Raw genomic sequence first — 23,419 nt, forward strand, 5'->3', positions numbered from 1 at the left:
AGAAGTAAAACTGTCACCATTTACAGATAACATGATACTATATATAGAAAATCCTTAAATCTCCACCAAAAAACTATTAGAATAATTGAATTCAGTAAAGTTGCAGGATACATGATGAATATATAGAAATCAGTTGCTTTTCTATACATTGTTTATGAACTATCAGAAAGAGAAAGTTTAAAAAGTACATTTTAAAATTACATCAAAAGGAAATAAAATACTTAGTAATAAACTTAACCAAAGAGGTGAAAGACCTATACTCTGAAAATTATAACACTGATGAAGGAAATTGAAGATGATACGAACTAACATAAAGATATCTCATGCTCTTGAGTTAGAAGAATTAATATTGTTAAAATGGCCAAACTACCCAAAGCAATCTGCAGGTTTATTGCAATTTCCATCAAAATGCCCATGACATTTTCACAGAGCTAGAACAAAAAAATCCTAAAAATCATATGGAGTCACAAAAGACTCCAAATTGCCAAAACAATCTTGAGAAAAAAGAGCACACTCTGAGGTATAACCCGCCCAGATCTTAGACTATACTATAAAGATATAGTAATCAAAACAGCATGATACTGGCACAAAATCAGACACATAGATCAATGGAACACAATAGAGTACCCAGAAATAAACCCACTCACTTATGGTCAATCTACAACAAAGGAGGCAAGAATACACAATGGAGAAAAGACTGTCTCCAATAAGTGGTGCTGGGAAAACTGGAAAACTACATGTAAACCATACGATTTCTCACACCATATACAAAAATAGTGAAAATGGATTAAAGATCTAAATGTTGAACCTGAAACCATAAAATTCCTAGAAGAGAACACAGTGAGAACACTCTTTGACATAAATTGTAGCAGTATTTTTTGGATCTATCTCTTAAGGCAATAGAAATAAAAGCAAAAATAAACAAAATTTAAGCTTAAAAGCATCTACACAGCAAAGGAAACCATTGACCAAACAAAAAAAACAACCTATGGAATGGAAGAAAGTATTCACAAATAATAGGACCTACAAGTGGTTAATATCCAAAATATACAAACAGCTCATACAACTCAAAATTAGAAAAAGAAACAACCCAATCAAAAAGTGGGTAGAAGATCTGAATACACATTTTTTTTCAAAGAAGATATACAGATGACCAACAGGCACATGAAAACATGCTTAACATCACTAATTATCAGAGAAATTCAAATCAAAACAGTAAGATATCACCTCACACCTGTCAGAATGGCTATCATCAAAAAGTCTACAAATAACAAATGTTGGTGAGGATGTGGAGGAAAAGGAACCATCATACACTGTTGGTGGGAATGTAAATCGGTGCAACCACTTTGGAGAACAGTGTGGAGTCTCCTTAAAAACTAAAAATAGAACTACCATCTGAAAATTCTGCCATTTTCAGTAATGTGAATAGACCTAGAGAATATTATTCTTGGTGAGATAAGTCAGACAGAGAAAGACAAATACTGTACATAATATCACTTACATGTGGAATCTAAAAAATAAAACAAATGTAGATATTTGGCAAAACAGAAACAGACTCACAGATATAGAATACAAACTCACCATTACCAGTGGGGAGGGACAAGATAGTGGTATGGGATTAAGAGATAGATACATACTACTATATATAAAGGAGGTAAGCAACAAGGATATATTGTATAGCACAGGAAATTATAGCCATTATCTTATAATAACTTTTAATGGGGTATAATCTGGAGTGATAAAAGTACTGAATCACTATGCTGTATACCTGAAACTAATATAATATTATAAATCAACTATACTTCAATAAAAAAGTAAATTGTCATGAAGATCAGTCTTAACATCCCCACCTGACTGACTATAGAGAGGATGCGCTTTCTACAATACTGTGAGGTAGGTGAAAGTCTCTACCTACCATTTTTTCTCAGGATTTCTCTGCAATTTTGTATCCTTGGGCTTCCACTCCAATTTCTGGACTCCTATAATGCTTAAGCACTTGACTTTAGCAGTTAGTTGGTACTTTGATCCATTGTAATATAGTAGCCCTCTTTCTTTCTTTGGGCATTGACGTTTTCTGACAGATCTCTGAAAAAAACACAAATGCTTCAAAGGAAAGAATCTACCTATGGTAGAATGAATGATAGGAAGTGGGGTGGGTGATTTCGAGCAGGTGACCTTTCCCATTATCTCTCAAACTGAAACTGCCCCCTTAGAAGCTTGGCCTTGATTCCAATGCATATTTCCTCCCTGGATATTGAAAGGTTATGTTAAGATAGAGACATGTAGTAAGGAGCAAGAGATTTGATTTTGCCTGCAAATTTCCTGATGATGCAGGATATAGTTCTTTGTAAACAGTCCATGAACTGTAGTATATCAGCATGGTTAAAAGTGTGGTGCTTTAGAGTTATGATGAGTTAGGGCTTATGTCCTGACTCTACCACTTTCTATCTGTGTGATTTTTCACAGTTGACTTAACCTGTGCCTTGGTTGCCTCATCTTGTATAAAACAGAGATAATAAAATACCTATCTCATACAGTCACTTTAATGATCAATGATATATGTCTAAGGAGCTTAGCATAGTTCTTGACACTTGATCAAGTTGTTCTTGTCATCATTGTCATTAGCATTACCATCACTGCCACCACCCCCACCACCCCCAGGTTCTGACTGTAACAGAATAAAATTTTATAACCTCTTCCTAAGCTAACATCAGCCATTAGCAAAGGGGGAAAGGAGAAAAGAGTAAGCCCAGTCACATTCACTGTTTCCTACTCTCACTTTAACCCCAACATCTCAAAGAGAACATATGAGAAAACAACCCGACCCTCATGTCTCTGTCCGTTTCTACAGGTACCTGTCGGCTTGGCTGGGCCTATTACTGTGCTGGTGGCGGAGCAGCTGCAGCCATGTTGATCTGCACCTGGCTCTCTTGCTTTGCTGGAAGAAACCCCAAGCCTGTCATGTTGGTGGAAAGCATCATGAGGAACACCAATTCTTATGCCATGGAGCTTGACCACTGCCTCAAACCTTGAGCTCTGGCAGATTAGAGAGGGTGGGGAAGAGGAGGGAAGGGAGCCTTGAAAAGAAGTACTCAGGCTAGGGCAGTTGCTACCCACTTGCCAGTAGTGTAGCCTAGTTTGTTCGCATGCTTTTTAACTCACCAGTCATTCCTTTTCACTTTCCCTTAAGTCAGTGGGTCTATAGTTCCTGTCTATCATTTACCCCAAAGCTGAAAGGCTGGGCAGAAACACATGTGCAGGGAGGGGCCAGGAAATGGACAGGGCTGGCTCCTACCACTCCATTCCTTTGGCCCTCCCCTGATGTTTATTGTCATTTCCAAACATGTATGGAGTGCCACTGCCCAAATTTTTGTGACTTTCTCAGGACTGTATCTTGACTCTTCCTCTTTTTTCCTGCTTCTCTTCCTTTCTGGTAGTGAGGAAGCTTGTGGGGAGGGTGACTCCCAGTGGGGAAAACACTAATCAAGGATGCTTGCATACAGTCTAAGACCCCTTCCTCATTATGCTTTAGAATATTCGTAAGAATTCATTTGGTGTTCTGGCTGGGTGACTGGCATCAAAATAGTGGCAAATATTCCATAGTTCCTTACAGATACAGAAATGGTGTTCATCAAATGTTCTGAGCAGAGACTAGCATTTGTTGTGTACTCAATAAAAACAAATTCAAAATGATGATGACAAGGATGTGTCTCCTGGCTCCTTACTGAAATTTCTATTAGAGTTCATTTTTATTGACTAGGAAATTCACAGTGGCCTTTTGCCCCTATAGTCATTCCTAGCATGATAGAAGTTTCTCTGCCGGTTTCAAAGACTACTCATCAAGTGCTTTCCCTTCCATCTGGGGTGAGTTAGATATAAAAGAACACAGCCCTGATGTCACCTAGGGCTGATGTATTTTTAGGCCTGGCCTCCATTCCATCTGTGCTCAAGGCTGACGGATGGTGTAGAAGAATTTGGTGTCTCTCAGGGACAGAATTTATCTCCCCTAACCTCCTTAATTAATTCAGGCTAGCTCTGTTGTTCCATAACTATAGCTTTAGGGACTAGGGAAGGCCTGTGACTCAAAAGGCCAGCTCATCTGTTTCTATTCTTAATCACTCCGGAGTGGTTTGAGTACAACCCGGTATAGCCCTACCTGGAAGGAGAGAAATGGCAAAAATGTGTCTCATTATATGCCATCCTAGGAGGGGTCAGGATCCTTTCATCAGCCTGATGTAGGTGAGTGAATTCAAGCATATATTTCATTCATGAGGTCATTCATTCATTTAGTCACTCATTCAGGACACACTTTTTGAGTATCCTATGATACACTACATTCTGATCTAAATGCTGGGGAAAAAAGATAAAAATACGATTTCTCACCCTAAAAGGGATAGATATTTATCTACATGTCTGTCAATAAATGTAGATAAATAATTGCCAAACAGTGTGTTAAGTGCTACTAACTGAAGGGGAGGGTGGCTAAAGGATCACATAGAGGGGCTATTAAACAAAGTGGGGTGAGTGGGTGAAGGAGTTCATGGGAAAGATTTCTAGAAATGATTCCTAAGATGAGTCTGAGAGATGAATAGGTGGAGTTAGTCACCAAAGGCTAAGAGTGTACTAGACAAGAAAGCATGGAAAGCAGGCAGGGCGTGGAGACATGAAAAAAACATGGTGCCATCACAAGAATGATGAATAGAGGTGTCAAAAGGGAGGTGGCAAAAGCTGAAACTGAAAAGGGAAATACTAATGGGACCTTCTACACCAGGATAAGGAGTTTGGATTTTATCCTAAAGGAGGGCCATTGAAAGAGAAGTGATATAAACGTATTAGTGTTTTTTTAAAGATTAGTTTGACTAATGTGAAGAGAATGAAAGAGAATAGGGAGAGACTAGAGATACTTCAATAATCTAGGTGTAGGAAGACCAAGTCCTAAACTAAAGTGATGTGGGGCTGGAGCAGGTGGACGAATTTGAAGGAAGATATTTAGAATATTTTGTTACATACCAGAATTAAAATATCTTCTCAATAATTTTATACTGAGTAAATGTTGAAACGATAATATTTGGGATATATTGGTTTAAATAGAGCATATGAAAATTTAAAGAAAGCTATCTAGGATATAGTTCCCAGAGTGCTTGATGTCTCATGGCTATGTGTAGGTGAGGACAAGCTAAAATCTTGGTATGACCACTCTGGGATGTGGCCTATCACCAAGATGAGGACTCATAGAAATAACAGATAGGAAGGAACTGATGATCAAATTCATGTCAAGTATTGTCTTCCCCACGGAACTGGATTAAAGTGTTTAAGGTAAAGCAAACAGAACATATCTCAGTGGGAGGGAAGCAATGTAATTAGGTATGCAGCATCCCTAAGAACAGGTAAAACAGAAATGGAACTGGCTCGAACCTCATTTCTATTGTGTAGACACAATAATGCAACTTGAATTTAGGAGAGCTCAGTGTATGGAGAATAGGTCAAGCACTTAGGAAAACACAGATCAGTCTCTTTAGAAAAGGCAGTCGGATCAGGTGATCTTTCTTCTCAGGCTAGGGACCCTTCTGGAATTCTGCAGGATTGAATTTGTGAAAGTGATGTGTTTAAGTGAGGCTATTGGCAGGAAATAGATGGCATACTCAAGCAGTGTAGCTAGATGAGCTTAATGAAGGGCCTATTTACGGCAGTGCAGGTATCCACAGTGATGGTGGGGCATATAGAGCTGTTATCACCCCCAAAGACCCAAGAGGCAAGGGGAAGAAACCGTATTATTGGAACCCAGCAAGAACTATAGCAGTGCGAGAGGGGCTGCCTGATAGGAGCTGTGCCTTTAGGTAGCACAGTGCGGGTTCTGCCTAAAAGCAACACCGCTGGGAGGGAGACAGGGGCACAAAATCTGTATCTCACTCTCTTCCCACTCTCTGATCTCCCACCAGTGCCCACCATTAGCCAGGCCCCGCCAGATGCCAGCTGGCAAAAAAACAAACAGCCTGTTGCTGCAGTCCTTTGAGGTCAGCCTCCTTTGTCACAGAGCATGGCAGAGAAGGGCAGAAGGCGGACCTTGGGGGTGTGAGCAGCAAATGGAAAATCACAGCTCAGTGAATGTTCTTAGCTCCTGATGCTACCATCCCCTAACGTGTTGCTTCCCAGGAAGTCAATGCTTTGCTGCTCTCTGTGGCCAAAATACCTGAACACACTGTGAAGTAGTTACACCCTAGAGAGGAGACTGAGCAGGAAGGGGTTAATTCCAAAGAACCATTTTAAATGCCTGTCACCTTGTATAAGGTATTAGTTGGAATGTTTCCTCTCTTTTTCCAGGGAAAGAGGACAGGATTGAAAAGGAATGTTTTTCCTGTGAAGAAACCAGGCCTGCAGGGGCTTATATTCAAAGAGGGATCCAGCCCCTTGTTCAATTTGAATTTAAAGTCTTCCCCACCTGTGTCTGGTTTCTTTCCTGCCAAGCCTTGTTTTTGCATAGATGTCTGACTAGCCTGGTTTTTTTTTCCTGTGGCCTAAAGCAGCCTTTTGGATGCTAAGCCTGCCTCCTCTGGCTGCTGTTAAGCAGAGAGGAAAGAGAGCCCGTGGGTCAGGGGGAAGGCTGAGGAGCGAAGTGAGGCTCTCAGGGATGGTGGTTTATTCCGGGCCTAGCAGGCTGGTGTGCTCCCTGCCTGTGCACACAGATTGAGTCCCAAACCACAGGTCCTTTCTGACTCTTGGAACCACTTAGATCTTGTGTGTAGAGGGGTGAGAGGCGTGAGGCTATTCACCTGGGCTAGCTCAAAACCAACTGAGTATTTCTTAAGAGTTCATTTAGCAAGACATTCCTTCAGTAAAGAATGCCAGATGGCCAGCAACCACCCAAATGGCATGCCTCTGTGTCTGCAGGGTTACAATTTCTCTATCTTGGATGACCCTTGGTATACTACAAGTGTTAAGTCACTCAGCTCTCTCTTGAGTGATGCCCTCTCCCTAATGTCACCCCTCATTACCCCCACTCCCGGAGGAGTAGCTGTGTCCATTGATTTACAGATGCTGGTGACTTCTAAGCAGTGGGTTCTCATCTTGCAAGAGCATGTGCCCTAATCCAAGATGGGCAGGCTCTGGCTTCTGGGAAAGGGAGTTCTGGTCTCTGCAAGAGTAAGTGGTAATACGAGGTTTGGGCTGGATGAGGGGAAGTCCTGAGAGGATAAGAGGGTGAGGAAACTGCTGGAAAGCACGAGCTTTATAAACTGGCCAACAAGTTGCACTACGAGGGAGGGTCTGGCCCCTTCAGAGTGTGATAAAGATCTCTTCTTCAGTTGGACATTCACTTTTGGTGGAAATACTAATATGGAGAAGCTTCAGGATTGTATTTGGTCCCAAGGCAGCCTGTCAGGGTGGAAAAAAAATGGAAGTTTCAAAAACACTAATAGTGAATGCATTTTGTAAACGATGAAAGGCAACACACTCGGTAGCTTGAGGGGAAAGGCGTGCTATTTCTAGAACTCAAGATCAATCTCCAACCAGGCCAAGGAAAGCTTTCTTAGCAGACGGGAGGCAGGACCCTTACAAGGCATCATCTCTGCCTTGTGTCCTCGGTTTAATAGCATTTTCTGAGCTGGAGAGGGGCTGAAGTTGAAGGGTATTTATTACTGGCCTCTCTTTCAGATATAGAGAGATGCATTTTCAGCTTCAATTTTCATTTTGTCTTACTTACGAGGTTAGGCTCCCCCAGTGTTGATCTCTTCTCTAAGCGTGACAAACCCCCGCTGAGTCTTCCACACTAACAGCAAATAAACAGTTGCTATGTGTGCACACAAATGATTTAGATTTTCATTATACAGAGCTGCTGATATATCAGGAGGCAGAAGTGGGGAGAGACAAAATGCTTGGTTTTGACTTCAGCACTGTCTCCTTCTCCCTCCCTCTTTATCCAGGAAGGAGGCCCCAGATAACAGAACTCAGAGGAGGGGGCATCGAGGCCAGCTGGCATCCACGGGGCAGCCCACGATGTTCGCTCCCTTTCATGTAGTGTCTCTAATTCCTAAAGACGTGGTGGCAACTACAGAAAGGAAACAAAGCTGGTAGAAAGATCAAGGAGGAAGAAAGAGGGCTAGACAGGTAAATATTGGAATCATTCCAGAGGCACATTGCTTCCTCTCACTGTGGCCTATTAGAATCTCATTTGGGGAATTTTGCAGTTCTTTCTGAGATATCTCTTTGTATCTTCTGAGCTAAAATACTGCCCTCTTCTAAACAACATGGTAAAGTGAAGACAGTCCAGGCTTTAGAGTCAGACAGACAGATCAAGGTTTGAATCCCAGCCCAAACATTTCTGAGCTGTGTGTCTTTGGGCAAGTTACTTAACTTCTCTGAGTTCACAAAACTTTCTAAGACAGTATCTCCTATCTGCTGTTGGTCTCCACACTCCCCAGAGCTTCAGAAGGCATTTACTATCCAGTGGCCCCACACCTTTCAGTTTGCACTGATAACTCTAACACAGTAATTTTTAATTCTGGTTCACATTAGAATGCTCTGAGGGGCTTTTAAAAAAGGTTGATGCCTATGTCCCACCCCAGTCCAACTGAGTCAGAATCTCTGGGGGCCACTAGACCATAGTGCCCCATCGCCATTATTGATGCCATCTGCTGACCTCGTAAGCATTGCTCATTCATTGATGACTTCAGCACCTGGCTCACTTTCTTTTTTTCCATCCCTGTTGCTATCATCCTTTTGGAAACTTCAACATCCACGTGAACCTCTTTGCCAACTTCTTGGCCTCTATAGTCTTTGACTTCCTTACCTCCAATGATATTTTTCTTCCACCCAACCTCTGCCACTCCCACTATTGACATTGGCAATAAATTCACCATCACGAAAATCCAGATTTGAAGCCTCCCATTCCTGACCAACATTTCTTATCCTTTCAGCTCATGTTTTTAATATTCCCTCTTTATCAACTCTTTGATCCCATCCTACTTACCCAGTCTAGAGTCCATAGTTCATCAATGTAATCACCTCTTGAATAAATATTCCACTCTTTTGCCCCCGACTCACACTATAACATATTTGTCCAACAAAATCTTAATCCTGGTTAAATTAAATAATCCACCTGCTCCCAACTGTTGACAAAGAAAAACAATAACTGTTCTTGCACACTTTGTCTACACCCACTCCCTTGATGAGTTCATCCAATCCAATGGCTTTAAATTTTATCTATACTCTTTCTACTCAAAGTATGAGCTATAGTCTAAAAGCATTAGAGATTTAGACTCTCGGGCCCCACCCCAGACCTACTGAATCATAATCTGCATTTTAACAAGATCCTCAGGTGATTCATATGCATTAAAGTTTGAGAAGCACTGATCTATGCAAGTGGTTCTCAGTCCTGACTGGAAATTAGAATCAGCCGGAGAGTTAAAATTCAGCTTATGCCTAGGCCTACTTTCAGAGGTTCTAATTAATTGGTCTAGGGTAGGGCCTAGACATACATAAATTTTGTGTCATTGTGTGGTTTTAATATGTAGCTATAATTGAGAACAACTGACTTAATTATTGATGACTCCCAAGTTAACATCTCTAAGCCAAATTTCTCCTATGAACTCCAGGCTCATAAGTTCAACTACATACTCCACAACTCTACTTGGATGTCCAATAAACTTGACATATTGTACATATCCACAACCAAGATTCAAACCTTTCTCCTTAAATATGCTCCTTGTAAATTTTCTCTATCTTAGTAAGTAGATGGCACCATATTTACCTGGTTTGGCCCCTACCTCCTAGGGTGGCTCTTCTCATTTTTTTCTGGCTCTTCTGCCTCTGTTCTGCCTCTTAATGTTAAAATGCTCTAAGGTACATTGCTTAAGTTACTCCCCCAGGTGATCTCATCTCTGTGCTGATGACACTCCGATTTAAACATGGTCAGATTGCTCAAATTTAACCCGTGCAAAAGAAAATTATAGTTTTCTTTCCCCCTTCTCCAAAAAGTTGCTCCCACCCAAAATTTGGAAATAATCTCTGATTTCTTTCTTTCCCTTGGTGCCTACCTCCAATCCCATGTGCAAATTCTATCACTTCTACCTACAAAATATATTCCTTATCTTCCTACTTCTCTTATCTCTACTACAATCATCCTAAGACATTAATGATTCAAAAAGTCTTAGCAATATGGGACTAAAAGGGGATATTCTAACCTGATAATGGATATCTATCAAGCCTTCATCTAACATCATACTAAATAATGAATTTTAGAAACATTCTAATTTAAGTCAGAAAAAATGGGAAATATTTCAGTGTACAATAACAACTAAAACTATAAGGTACCTAAGACCAAGTCTAACAAAAGATGCAGAAAAGTTACAAAACATTATTGAAGGGCATGGGGAAAGACTAAAAGGAAAGATCGGTTTTCATGGCTGGAAAGACTGGATATCTCAGTGTGTCAGTTCTCTCTAAATCAATCTGTAAATTTCACACAGTCCCAATAAATATCCTCCATTTTTTAGTGTTAACTTTACTTACTGATTTTCATATTTGTATTCAGGTATCAGCACTTAATGGAAAGCTATAGCGGTTAACAAGTGTAATATCGACAACCTAGCAAGGGAGTCTGGCAGAGAAAGGTAACATATAGATCATGATGTGAAGAGTCTCAGCTATAGTGGTCAGACCTTCGGTGCTTTGGTCTCCTTCCGTCCCTTCCTCAAGCCCTCAGAATGTCTTTAATATCATAATTTTCTTATTCCACATTTTTTGCTTCTGGAAATTAGATTCATTCTTGGTCATTTAAAATGTGCAGTTCCTTTTGTTTAAGACGTCCTACACATCCAAGCAGTGCAGTCCCCTCTTGTCACCCTATATGCTCTAGGGGTTTCCCCTATGAGGGCTGCCGTGGTCCTGTTGTGGCTGGCTGACCACGCCGGCAGTCTGATAGGCTTGGTTGGCCCCCAGTCCAGTTGGTTGCCAGCCCCTGCCTTGGGTGGACAGAGGCTGCTGGATGTTGGTTGGTGGGGCTGGGTCACAGGTGGCTGACTGTAGAACCCCAGCGGGCCCTGGGTCTAGTGCCGGCTCACTGATGGGTGGAGTCAGGGTCCAGAAGACTCCGGGGCTGCTGCCCGCCCAGTGGTGGGTGAAGCCAGGTCCTGAGGTTACTGCCGGCCTAATGGCAATCAGAGCCAGGTCCTGGAGTCTAGTTGCAGGGCCCAGGGTTCCCAGAGCAGGTGTCAGATCACCGGTGGGGGCAGGGGTTCCTGACACAGTTGGGTACAGGGGTTTGGGGTGTCCCAAGCTTGTGTTGGTCTGCTAGTAGGTAGGACTGAGGCTCAGCTGGTGTTAGGACAGGGTTTGGCCTATTGGTGGGCAGGCTGAGTCTGCAGGCTATGGGATTATGGTTTTGCTGGTCTGGAGTCTGCCCCCTGGTGGGTGAGGCTGCTACAGAAGCTAGAGCAGGTTTCCTGGAGGGCAGGGCTGGCGCCCAAGGGATTCTGGGACTGGTGCCTGCCCACTGGTGGGTGGAGCTAGGTCCTAGGTCCCCTGGTGAACGGGACTGGAGGCTTAGTGGGTCTTAAGGCACTTTGTCTGCTGATGAGCTGGGCTGTGTTCTTGCCTAGTTAGTTGATTGGCCTCACGTGCTCCAGCACTAGCGCCTACAGGCTGCTGGGCCACGGCAGGGCTGAGTCCTGGGGCTAATAAACTAGAGGGAGGAGCACCAGGGTCCACGTGGTAGAAAGAGCTCCCAAAATGGCTGCCGCCAGTGCCTGCTCTGGGATTGCTGCAGTTGCCTCCTGCCTCTCCCAGAGGCTCTCCAAGATCAGAAGGTAGGTCTGAACCAGGCTCCTATCCACTTACTGCTTCTGCCCTAGGTTCCAGAGCATGTGATTTTGTGTGTGCCCTTTAAGAGTGAAGTTTCTATTTCCCTTAGTCTAATAACCATATCTCTGTCTCAGCTTCCTTGCCGCCAGCCCCCAAAATGCAAAACCCGTTTGGCCTGAACTTCATACAGTTCATCTCTCTTTTCTAGGTCAGACATGCCCTTATTATTTATACAAAATTCTGACTCAGTAGCATTCCAGGATCCTGAATCAAACTCTAAGGTCTTTGGAATGCAACCTAGGAAAAAGGACCTTTCTCATTGTTATGCAAACTTTCTCTCCTCTCTCTGACACTATCCTTCCCCACAGATCTCTACGCTCTTTCACAGTTCTGCTCTCTCAGCCAGGACAAGCACATCTCCACACCATACTTTTAAGCTTGAGCCAGCAGTAATGTAGAATGTTAACTTAACTCATTAACAACAAAATTGTCTTTCCTTACTTGCTCTAATCTCTTGCCAGACTAAGGTGGTTTTCAATTAGCAAATTTAAAGCAAGAGGTTTTTCTTTTCTTTTTTTTGCATAGCCATTCTTACAGGGTAGTTAGTTGGAAAGCTCAAAAGAATCCATGTAAATAGCCATGGCGTATATACATGTGATACGTGTAAAGCATAACTCAAATATAGGGTGAAGGTATAATATGAGGGCCGTCCTCAGTAATTTATCTTTCCTTGGTTGCTTTTAGAAAGAAAAAGGCAAGAATCCTCATACACGTGAAATTTCAAGGACTTCTTATCATTTGCATGGTTGGCATACTACCATTCAAACATAATCATATTTCTTTTCCACCTCTATTGGGTTCTGAAGAATAATGCATATTTCTTTTCTTCTGTAAGTCACAGCAGTGCACGGGCGGTATAGCCCTCTATCCAACCTGATTCCCATTTGCACCATTACTTTAACATATCCTGCCTTCATGTCTTCACTTGGGCATAATTTTCTCTTGGAATTTGTATTTTAGATGATCAAATGTGACAATAGCCAGAAACTCATTTTATTTCAAAATGATAGAAAGATCATGAGCATTTAGATAACGGAAGTGCTTTCAAAATCAGCAACTCAAAGAGATTTGGGGTTCCAGGGAGCTTATGAAATGAAGATGGCCACCACCCACTGCAACACACCTTTGAGCACTTTTGTAAAATCACCACCACCATCAACACACACACACCAGTTTCTATTCTTCTGGCCAACCATGAGGGAGAATTTGTTCTCAAGGTAGTGTTCTAATAACTGCTGTAAATTCACTCTTTCATGGTTTAAACTCAAGGACTACAGTAGTATCTGAAATGATGGGAACAGTAGGATCTGCTGTATTTCTAGAATCATGACAGAAAGGAGAGGCTGGGGAAAATTCTGACTATTGCTAGATCCTGGAAGGGTACTGATTTAAGGACTCACAGGTCTGCAAACCTGTGAAAGGTGAAGAGGGAGGGGGAAAGAGTGTTTGTGGAGGCACACACATACACAAGTGTCCTTGTATTACTTGTGGTAGGAAGAATTCTAAAAACGCATCCAGTTTGAACTCCCCAGTATGATGAGATAGCACTCCTTTGACTGGAGTGTGCTACATGGCACAGGTGACTTTTAGATAGGGGAATTATCCCAGCGGGCCTAATCTATTCAGTGAGCCCGTGAAAGCAGAAAACTTTTTCCAGCTGGTGGCAGAAGGGGACGTTACAGTTATTTGAAGCATGAGAAGGATGTAAAATGCTGTTGCTGGTTTCAGTATGGAGGGGGCCACATAAGAAAACATGCAAGATGCCTCTGGGAGCAGAGGGTGGCCGCATCGCTGACAGCACAGAGATAGGGACCTCAGTCCTATAACTGCAAGGAACTGGATTCTGCTACAAGCACACAAGCTTGGGAGAGAGGCCTGGGCTTCCAGATAAGAATGCAGCTCAGCTGACAACTTGTAAGACCCTGAGTGGAGATTCCAGTCCCACCATGCTTCACTTTTTTTTTTAATTTTAAGGGAGAGGTAATTAGGTTTATTCTAATGGAGGCACTGGGGACTGAACCCAGGACCTCGTGCATGCTAAGCATATGCTCTACCACTGAGCTATACTCTCCACCCTGACCACCATGCTGCACTTCTAACCTAAAGACCTATGAACTGATAAATGGGTATTTTGAGCCACAAAGTGAATGGTCATTTGTTAGGTAGCAATAAAAACTAATATATTTCTGAATTAATTTTGTCCCAGGATCACGGACTCCTGAAGGAACGGATCATGTCATCTCTGTGGAAAAGGCCCACTGTCCCTGATGCAAAGTCCTGTGTCCAGTAAGTATTCCTGAACTGTTAACTGGTGACAAATAAGCTCCCTGGGCCAGGTGCAGTTGCTCAGTGTGCTCACCTGACTTGGAGTGTAATTGAGCTGTTTCTCTGGCTCACTACTCTTAAACAGCTGGCTGGAAGTCGAGGGCCAGAGAGCCAGGGTGCTCATCTTAAGTTCTCTCTTCTCCTACAACAGATAGGAGGGATCCCTTAGGCATACACACATGAGTTTAATAGCAACATTGTGTGGTCTTAAATAAGCCAGGCTGGGCTCCCTCTGGGATCTGGGAGATGATATCAGAGATTAAAAATAAACCGTTAGGCACTCGCTGCCCTCATTCTTGGGCTGATGAGGAGCCGGATGATAAAGTTACACTTTTAACCCGATCATGAGAATGGAAAAGGGCTCATTCCTCTTTCAATTCTCATTAGGTTCTTTGTCCAGACAAAGGCTGTATTTACAGGTGCTTTGCAAAGTGTAGCTCCCTTCCTGTTCTCAGTCAGCAGGGCAGAATGATGCTGTCATGTTGGCTTGGTGTCCCCTCCCACCTCTATTTCTTTCTTTTCCTCCTCTTTCTTTCCCTTCCCCTGCCCCTTTTCCTAATTTTATTTTTTTCCCTATTGAGCTGTTTGGTTGGGAGAGTGAGAGCCCCAGAGCAACAGCAGAAAAAAAAAAAAAAGAAAAAGAAAAAAAAAAAACTCAGCTTCTCAGAGTGGGATAAATGCCCTTTATTCTTATTTGAGTTTCTCACTGCCTAGAGTGTAAGGGTAGAAAATAGAACAGTCTAACAGAAGCAGAGAGCAAGACCTTTTCCATGGTGTTTGGAAAAGACTAAAAAAGGGAGCAGAAAGGAGGATGAGGTGACCCTGTTCCTGTCCCTCGGCAGTCACTCAGTCAACATTTCTGGAGTGCTGGGACATTTACTGTCATTTCGTGTCATGTCATTAAACAGGGTATAAAGCGGTTTCAGTATATGCTCCCCCTGTGTGCCCAGACATTTGCTACCTGTTCTTGGACTCCAAAAGAAACAGAAGATTTGAGCTATGCCCTTAAGGAGCTAATAGGGTTTCTGGGGGGGCACAGAACCCACATATAAACAACACATGGAGAAGACATAGACATCCCCAGGACCAGGCAGAACTGAGGGGACAGGATGCTGTGGGGCTGGAGGAGAGAGGAGGGATGTGACTTGCGGGAGCAGCAGTGATGGTTATAGAGGTGTGGAGGAAGGTTCTCTGTGGCATGGGGTTGGGAAGGAAGATTGAAATGTAGTTGCATGGATACAAGGCGAGGTAGGGATGAACACTCTTTGTACCCAGTTGTCACAGAATTTTCACGTTATAGATTGAATTCATATGTTGAAGCCCTAACTCCTACTGTGACTGTATTTGGAGATAGGGCCTTTACATAATTAAGGATAAATGAAGTCCTAGGGGTGGGGCCCTAATCCAACAGGACTAGTGTCTTTATAAAAAGAGGAATAGACACCAGGAGGCATGTGCAGAGCAAGAAGGTGGCCATCTGCAAGCTAAGGAGAGGGACCTCAGGAGAAATCAGTTCTGCTGACACTTTGATCTCGAACTTCTGGCCTCCATAACTGAGAGAAAATTAATTTCTATTGTTTAAGCCACCCAATCTGTGGCATTTTCTTTCGGTAGCTTGAGCTGACTGACATACATATGAAGGAAGCTTGTCCTCCAGCCCTGGTCCTCAGTGCTGTATGAGGGTTGCTCTAAGGCACTTATTATCATGGTCAAAGGTTTAAGCAGGCTAACAGTGATGGGTACATGAGCACTTGAGGATATAGGCAGGTTCTGGCATGGCTCTCAGCGAGGTGACCTTTTTTAGGTCATGTTACTTATCTGGGTCATTTTTGTCTCTACAGTGAGTGAATTAGGAAATTAATATGAGTAACTTGCTAATGCATGAATAGAAAGTTCAAGGTGAGGATCATAATAACCTTGGAATATTTTTCGTAAAACTCATGCTCTACTGCTTCACTCCCTGTTCCTACTGAGAATCCCTGGTTTTGATACTGCAGGCCATGGAAGCTCAGTAAGGTCTGCAGTCTTACACTCATACATCCTGACTTCTTGTTATTGGTGAGTCTTCTAATTCTAAAAGAACCAGTATCTTCTCCTGCCTTTCGGCTGGGTAGAGTCAAGTATTTAATACATCCAGTGGTACCAGCATTAGATGCTAAATGAGAGGGAAATGGCTCTTCTGAGGTGAAAGTTGAGGGGATCCATGAGAGCGGTGCCCCAGGGCTCTGGGAGCTCGCAGCTGCCAGGTTGTTCAGTAGGCGAGACTCAGATTCGGAAACAACAATGCCTTCACCCCCTGCTTTATGGTCACTTAGGAAAGGTGTCCCCAGCTCTGGAGGGGGTGGCATGGAGTAGTGTGACTTCTCATGGTCAGAGAGGAGCCCCCATCCCTAGCAACCTTTGCTTCCCACTGACCAGGCACGTCTTAGCCATAGTTGTCACTCAGACTGAATATAGGTCTGTTCAGAGAGACCAGGGGCCTGAGTACAGGAATGAAGTTTTAAGCTCATGGGCACAGACCTCTTGGTTCTCCCCTGCCACTAAGCCTAATTACCTCTCCCACCCTGTTTGATCCTCCACTGCTCAACTGCACATGCCACCCAATCTGAACTGGGGAGGTCCAAAATCTCCTGAAGCCCATACTAGAAATCCTTAGTCCAGCTACGTAAGTGGCAGAATGATTGAACATTTTTTTCCTTCAGCTTTGATGAGCCTCTAACCCCGGCAGGAGATTTATTTCTGTTGTCAATGTTATTTCAGGACTCAGGAACTAGTTGTCTACCTGGCTCTTCAGCCAATCATAGGCAGTGGTAAAGAGGAGGCTGGCAGGCAGCAACGTCCCGTGGGGATAGTGCAGGTTATTTTGAGCTTATCTTATTCTTAGCCAGCAGCCTGGGACGTTGGTGTCTGCACATGATACAATTTTGCCTGGTGGTGGTGGCAGCAGGACACTTTGCTTCAGGTGCCTGGCGTGCAGTAGTACAGAAATGAATTATGGGAAAAGCAGTTTCCTGGTGCCAACTCAGTCTCCCAGTAGACCTGCAGGGTCAGGAGGAAGATTTCATGTAGGCAGCCTGCTATGTGAGCAGACACAAAAATGCCAATGCCCACAGGGGAGCCTGGTGCTTAAAACAGAAAACAACCAACTCAGCATCACGGTATGCCTGGCCTGATTCCGAGACGTAGGAAACTAAGGCCCCCATCATTCTGATGTGGCAAGACTGGCAAGGGACTGGGCAACGGGAGAGGGGCTGGTCAAATGCATTAGGCAAGGGATGCCCTACTCTTTGTGCTCGTCCCTCTGAGAGAACAGGGATGAATAGCCAACACCGGTGCCTATTCAGTACCTCCAACACTGGGTGATGAGCTGCTCTGATTCCCAGCAAGTCCTTCCCCATTGCCTCTACATTTCCAAATCCTTGGTGTGCAGAATTCCTTAATAACTCCAACCCGTTCCTAACTGCTCACAGAAGTGCTCAGCACAATGCTGGCCACATTTGCATTCATTCAACACATTCAATAAATGTTGAATGAATGAATGAATGAATGGTCTATATTAGTGGATTTCATACTTAAAAATTGATAGAATCCTTGTTTTCAAATGTAATCTTACTCTGAAGCTCAATACGCAGAATGGATAAGAGTACCACACTGATTATATTGGCACCGGGGGAGGGGACAGAGCTATGCCTCTCAGTCTTCCCTTTGCTGTGTCCTATGGGAGAGTCAAGAGTGCTAAGATTCCAGCAGCAAGGATTCATTAAGTATCTGTGGCTTGCCCAGCCTCATATGCATTCTGGAAGATTTAAAAGGAGTAGAAAGCTTTATAATGGAGAGTTTAAGATGAACAATAAAATGTATACACAAAAAATATATGAGAGAACCAGGGAACCATGAGGAAAGAAAATATCACAATGGGCTGGATTCTACAGAAATGGTTGGCTTTCACCGAGGTCTTAAAAGAAATGTAAGATTTCAGTTTACACAAAGAAGGGAAAGTCCTTCAGACTGAGGGTACAGTGTAAGCAAAGACACAGAAGTAGGACCAGCACAGCACTGGCACCAGGATGGAGGAAAGGGACTGGTAGTGGAGCAGCCTGACTAGGTAAGCAGAAGAGGTGTGTGTGGTGCGTGGTGTGTGGTGTGTGGTGTGTTTAGAAGGGTAGGATTTAGTAGGCAGCAAGATGGAGTCAGATGATGGTGGTATTGAAAGGCTGCCAGAGAAATTCAGGAGCTGGTAGACTGCAGGGAAGCCACTAGAGGTTTTTAAGTATGTGAATAGCCCAGTGAGAAATTTTTCTGGCAGTGACCTAGAGAACGCATGCTTGGAAGAGATGAGTGTCCACACGTCCAGATAAGAAGTTATTACATTAACCCAGGTCAGAGGCAGGTCTCTCGTTTTCTACTTAAAGTGACTTAGTCCTTGTTGAGTTGGATTGGACCAACCAATCTAGAAAATTACTATTTGTGCACCACTGCAGGCTGTATGACCTGCTAAATTGCTACCCACTTTTAAAGCAAATAACTTCTTTGGTCTACAGTAACACCAGCCTTCTGACTGTTCCAGGTTGTTCAGTGAGTTTCTGATAAAGAGAAATAGCCAAGGGAAGTCAGCTTCTAATGGCACTGTCACTGAGTATTGGCTTGAACCAACACAGGTCTGCTTTGAAGTGTTAACTTAATGTGTCATCGTGTCTGGTGGCACTCAGGTTGGACATGCAGTGAGGATTTGTTTTAAAGTATCTGAAAAAGATTATACAGTACAGTTGGATTACAAGGATCCTGGGAACATTTATTGGAGTTACAAGTTCTAGATAATACATTTCAGCAGCCCAGTCTGTGCACAAGCAGCGAGTGAGCTGGATTTGCTTCAAAGAGTGTGATAAAATCTGGCATTAGTGCGTTTATCCCATCTTATCTTTCCAGGCAGCCTTTGCCAATTCTCAACCTGACCACGATTCAGATACCCTCATGAGGAATCCAATTTTACGGGTCCCTTCTAAGTTTGGGTAATAGGGAAAAGAAGTGGGAGTGCTGGCAAGTAAGTCACAAGACCTAGGCAAGGGAAGCTCACAGAGAGAGCACATCAGGAGAGGCGGATGTGACCAGATAACAACTTTCTCTGGACTCTGGAAATGTGATGACTGTCATTATTATGAGTGACTATCTGTATGAGAGAAACAAGAAAGAATAAAGAAACATACTGAATGGGAGACAATATTTGCAAATCATATATTTGATAAGGGGTTAATATCCAAAATATAAAAAGAACTCATACAACTCAACAATAAAAAATCAACCCAATTAAAAAATAGGGAGAGAATCTGAATAGGCATTTTTTCCAAAGAAGACATATAGATGGCCAAGAGGTAAATGAAAAGATGCTCAACATCGCTAATCATCAGGGAAATGCAAATCAAAACCACAGTGAGATAGATAGCACCTCACTCCTGTCAGAATGGCTATTATCAAAAAGATAAGAAATAACAAATGTTGCAGAGAATGTGGAGAAAAATGAACCCTGTACAATTTTGGTGGGAACATAAATTGCTGCAGCCACTATGGAAAATAGTATGAAGATTCCTCCAAAAATTAAGAATACAACTACCATAAGACCCAGCTATTCTATGTCTGGGTATTTACCCAAATAACACAAAAACATTAATTAAAAGAGGTATGTGCACCTCTATGTTCATTGCAGCATTATTCACAATAGCCAAGATATGGAAACAACCTAAGTATCCATTGATTGATGCACAAATAAAGAAGATGCAGTGTGTATATATATATATATATATATACACACATATATATATACATATATATACACACATATATATATACACAGACACATATATATACACACACACATACATACATATATATACACATATATATATATACACACACATACATATATATATATATATATATATATATATATATATATATATATATACATACATATATACACACACACACATACATACAATGAAATACCACTTGGCCATAAAAAAAGGATGAATTCCTGCCAGTGGTGAAAGCATGGACAGACCTTGAAGATATTATGCTAAGTGAAATGTCAGATAGAAAAAGACAAATACTGTATGATTTCACTCATATGTGGAATCTAAAACAAAACAAAGAAACTCATAGAGAACAAATTAGTGGTTACCAGAGAGAAAGAGGTTTAGGGGTGGGTGAAATAGGTGAAGGGGGTCAATAATATGGTGATGGATGGTAACTAGACTTGTGGTGGTTATTACTTTGTAGTGTATACAGATGTCAAATTATAATGCTCTTACCTGAAATTTACATTAAAAAAATAAGTAATGGGAGGCTAGGGTAGGCCCAAGTGCCATCTATTGAGAGTTATTTAATGAGAAACTTAAAATCATTAATTCAACCTATTCAATGAATATTTAATAAGTGAAACTTTATAGGCACTAAAGAATCACTGGTAATTAGAAATACTTGCCCTCATGGAGCTTATATTTTAATGTGGGGCAAGAGCAGGCAAGAAAGAAAATAAACAGATTCTTTCCCTAAATGATCCCATGCAGCTCCATGGTTTTATTTACCATCTACATTCTGGTTCCTAAACTTACATATCTAGGCCTGATATCTCCCTGGGGCTCCAGACTCATTTACCTGATTGCCAGTTCAATGTCTCCACTTAGGTCTTAATGGCCCCTCAAGTAGAACATGACCAAAACAGAATCTTGGTGTTTCCGCAAATCTATTTCTCCCACAGCATACCCCATCTTGATAAATGGTCAGATCATTCCTCCAGTTGCTCAGACCAAGACCTGAGAGTCATTCTTGATTGCTTTTCTTCACCCTCTAGCAATCTGTCAGCAAATCTTATCAGTTCCACCATCAAAATTCATTTCTCACCACATCGACTATCACCCCAGTCCAAGCTGTTACAATCTCTCACCCGAACAACTGCAAGCAACTCCTAATTGGTCTCATTGCCTCCGATTTTTCCATCATCTAATCTATTTTCCATACAACAGTCAAAATGATCTTACATACTAAGAATTAGATTACATCACTCTGGCACTTAAAAAGTAATGACTTCCTGTGAATCTAAGAAGTAAACAAATACTTTTTCAAGGTCGCCAACAAAGTCTGGTCAAGATCTGGCTCCACCGTCTTTCAACAACTTCACCTCCTATCAGTCTCTTTCTCTCACTCAGTAAGCTCAAGGTACTCATTTTTTTAATTTACAATATTGATTTACAAAGCTGATTTACAATATTGTGTTTGTTTCATGTGTACAGCAAAGTGACTCAGTTTTATATTTTTTTTCAGATTATTCATTATAGGTTATTACAAGATGTTGACTATAGTTCCCTGTACTATACAGTAATTCCTAGATGCTTATTTTATGTACAGTAGTTTATATCTGTTAACCCCATAGTCCTAATTTATTCCTCCCCCGCTTTTCCCCTGTGGTAACCATAAGTTTGTTTTCTATTATCTGTGAGTCTATTTCTGTTTTGTAAATAAGTTCATTTGTATTTCTATTTTTTAAGATTCTAGATATAAGTAGTATCGTATAATATTTGTCTTTTTCTATCTGACTTCATTTTAGTATGCTATCTCCAGGCCCATGAATGTTGCTGCAAATGGCATTATTTCACTCTTGTTTATGGCCGAGTAATATTCCATTGTATATAAATACCACATCTTAAGCCAGTCGTCTATTGATGTGCACTTAGGTGGTTTCCATGTTCTGGCTATTGTAAATAGTGCTGATATGAATGTTGGGGTGCATGTATCTTTTTAAATTCGAGTTTTCATCTTTTCTGGATGTGTGCCCAGGAGTGGAATTACTGGATCATATAGTAGCTTGATTTTTAGCTTTTTAAGGAAACTCCATACTATTTTCTATAGCAGCTATATCAATTTGCATTCCCACCACAGAGTAGGAGGCTTCCCTTTTCTCCATACCGTCTCCAGCATTTATTATTTGTAGACTTTTTGATGATAGTCATTATGATTGGTGTGATTTTGATTTGCATTGTTGTTTTGATTTGCATTTTTCTAATAATTAAAGAAGTTGAGCCTCTTTTTATGTGCCTATTGGCCATTTGTTATGTCTTCTTTGGAAAAAATATCTAGGTATTTTGCCCATTTTTTGATTACTTGTTTGGATTTTTTGATATTGGATGTATGAGCTGTTTGTATATTTTGGATATTAACTCTTTGTCAGTCACATAATTTACAAATATTTTCTCCCATTCTATAGGTTGTCTTTTTGTTTTGTTGATGGTTTCCTTTGCTGTGCAAAACTTTTAAGTTTGATTAGGTTTCATTTGTTTATTTTTGATTTTATTTCCTTTGCCTTGGGAGATTAATCAAAGAAAATATTGCTACAACTTATGTCCAAGAATGTTTTGCCTATGTTCTCTTCTAGGAGTATTATGGTGCAATGTCTTATACTTAGGATTTTAAATCATTTTGAGTTTATTTTTGTATTTGGTGTGATTTGATTCCTATGTAGCTCTCCAACTTTCCCATCCCGACTTGTTGTATATTCTTGCCTCCTTTGTCGAAGATTAATTGACCATAGGTGTGTTGGTTTATTTCTGTTCCATTGATCTATAAATCTGTTTTTGTGCCAATACCACACTGTTCTGGTTACTATATCTTTGTAGTATAGTCTGAATTCTGGAAGGGTTATGCCTCCAGGTTTGTTCTTTTTCTTCAGGATTGCTTTGGCAATTGTGGGGCTTTTGTGGTTCCATATAAATTTTAGGATTATTTGTTTTAGTTCTGTGAAAAGTTTCATGAGTATTTGGATAGGGATCACATTTAAATCTGTAGATTGCATGATCATTTTAACAATATTAATTCTTCCAATCCAAGAGCATGGGATATATTTCCATTTCTTTGCATCATATTCAGTTTCCTTTATCAATGTTTCATAGGTTTCAGTGTATAGGTCTTTTACTTCTTTGTTAGGTTTATTCCTAGGTATTTCTTTTGACAGAATTTTAAATGGGATTTTAAAAAATTCCCAATATTTCATTGTTAGTGTAAAGAAATGCAACAGATTTCTGTATATTAACCTTGTATCCTGCTACCTTGCTGAATTAATGTATTAGTTCTAATAGTTTTTGTGTAGAGACTTTAGGGTTCTCCATATAAAGTATCATATCATCTGCAAATAGTGACAGTTTTACCTCTTCCCTTCCATTTTGGATACCTTCCCTTTTCTTGTCTGATT

General features: G+C 41.4%; 1 protein-coding gene across 3 annotated transcripts in view; it reads left to right on the top strand.

The window, feature by feature from the left end:
- LHFPL1 (LHFPL tetraspan subfamily member 1) overlaps window positions 1–23,419 on the top strand; it is a 109,578-nt gene that overhangs the window by 79,675 nt on the left and 6,484 nt on the right. For 2 of the 3 annotated variants that reach the window (XM_010996657.3, XM_031446357.2), the window contains one exon: window positions 2,852–3,694. In XM_010996657.3, coding sequence (XP_010994959.1) covers window positions 2,852–3,033 — 182 coding nt within the window. In that variant the 3' untranslated portion in view covers window positions 3,034–3,694. Of the gene's footprint in view, window positions 1–2,851; window positions 3,695–14,062; window positions 14,143–23,419 lie in introns of those variants that run through there. The other variant, XM_064482827.1, reaches the window with a different exon arrangement.

Source organism: Camelus dromedarius, chromosome X, assembly GCF_036321535.1.
Source record: "Camelus dromedarius isolate mCamDro1 chromosome X, mCamDro1.pat, whole genome shotgun sequence".
Lineage (NCBI taxonomy): Eukaryota > Metazoa > Chordata > Mammalia > Artiodactyla > Camelidae > Camelus > Camelus dromedarius.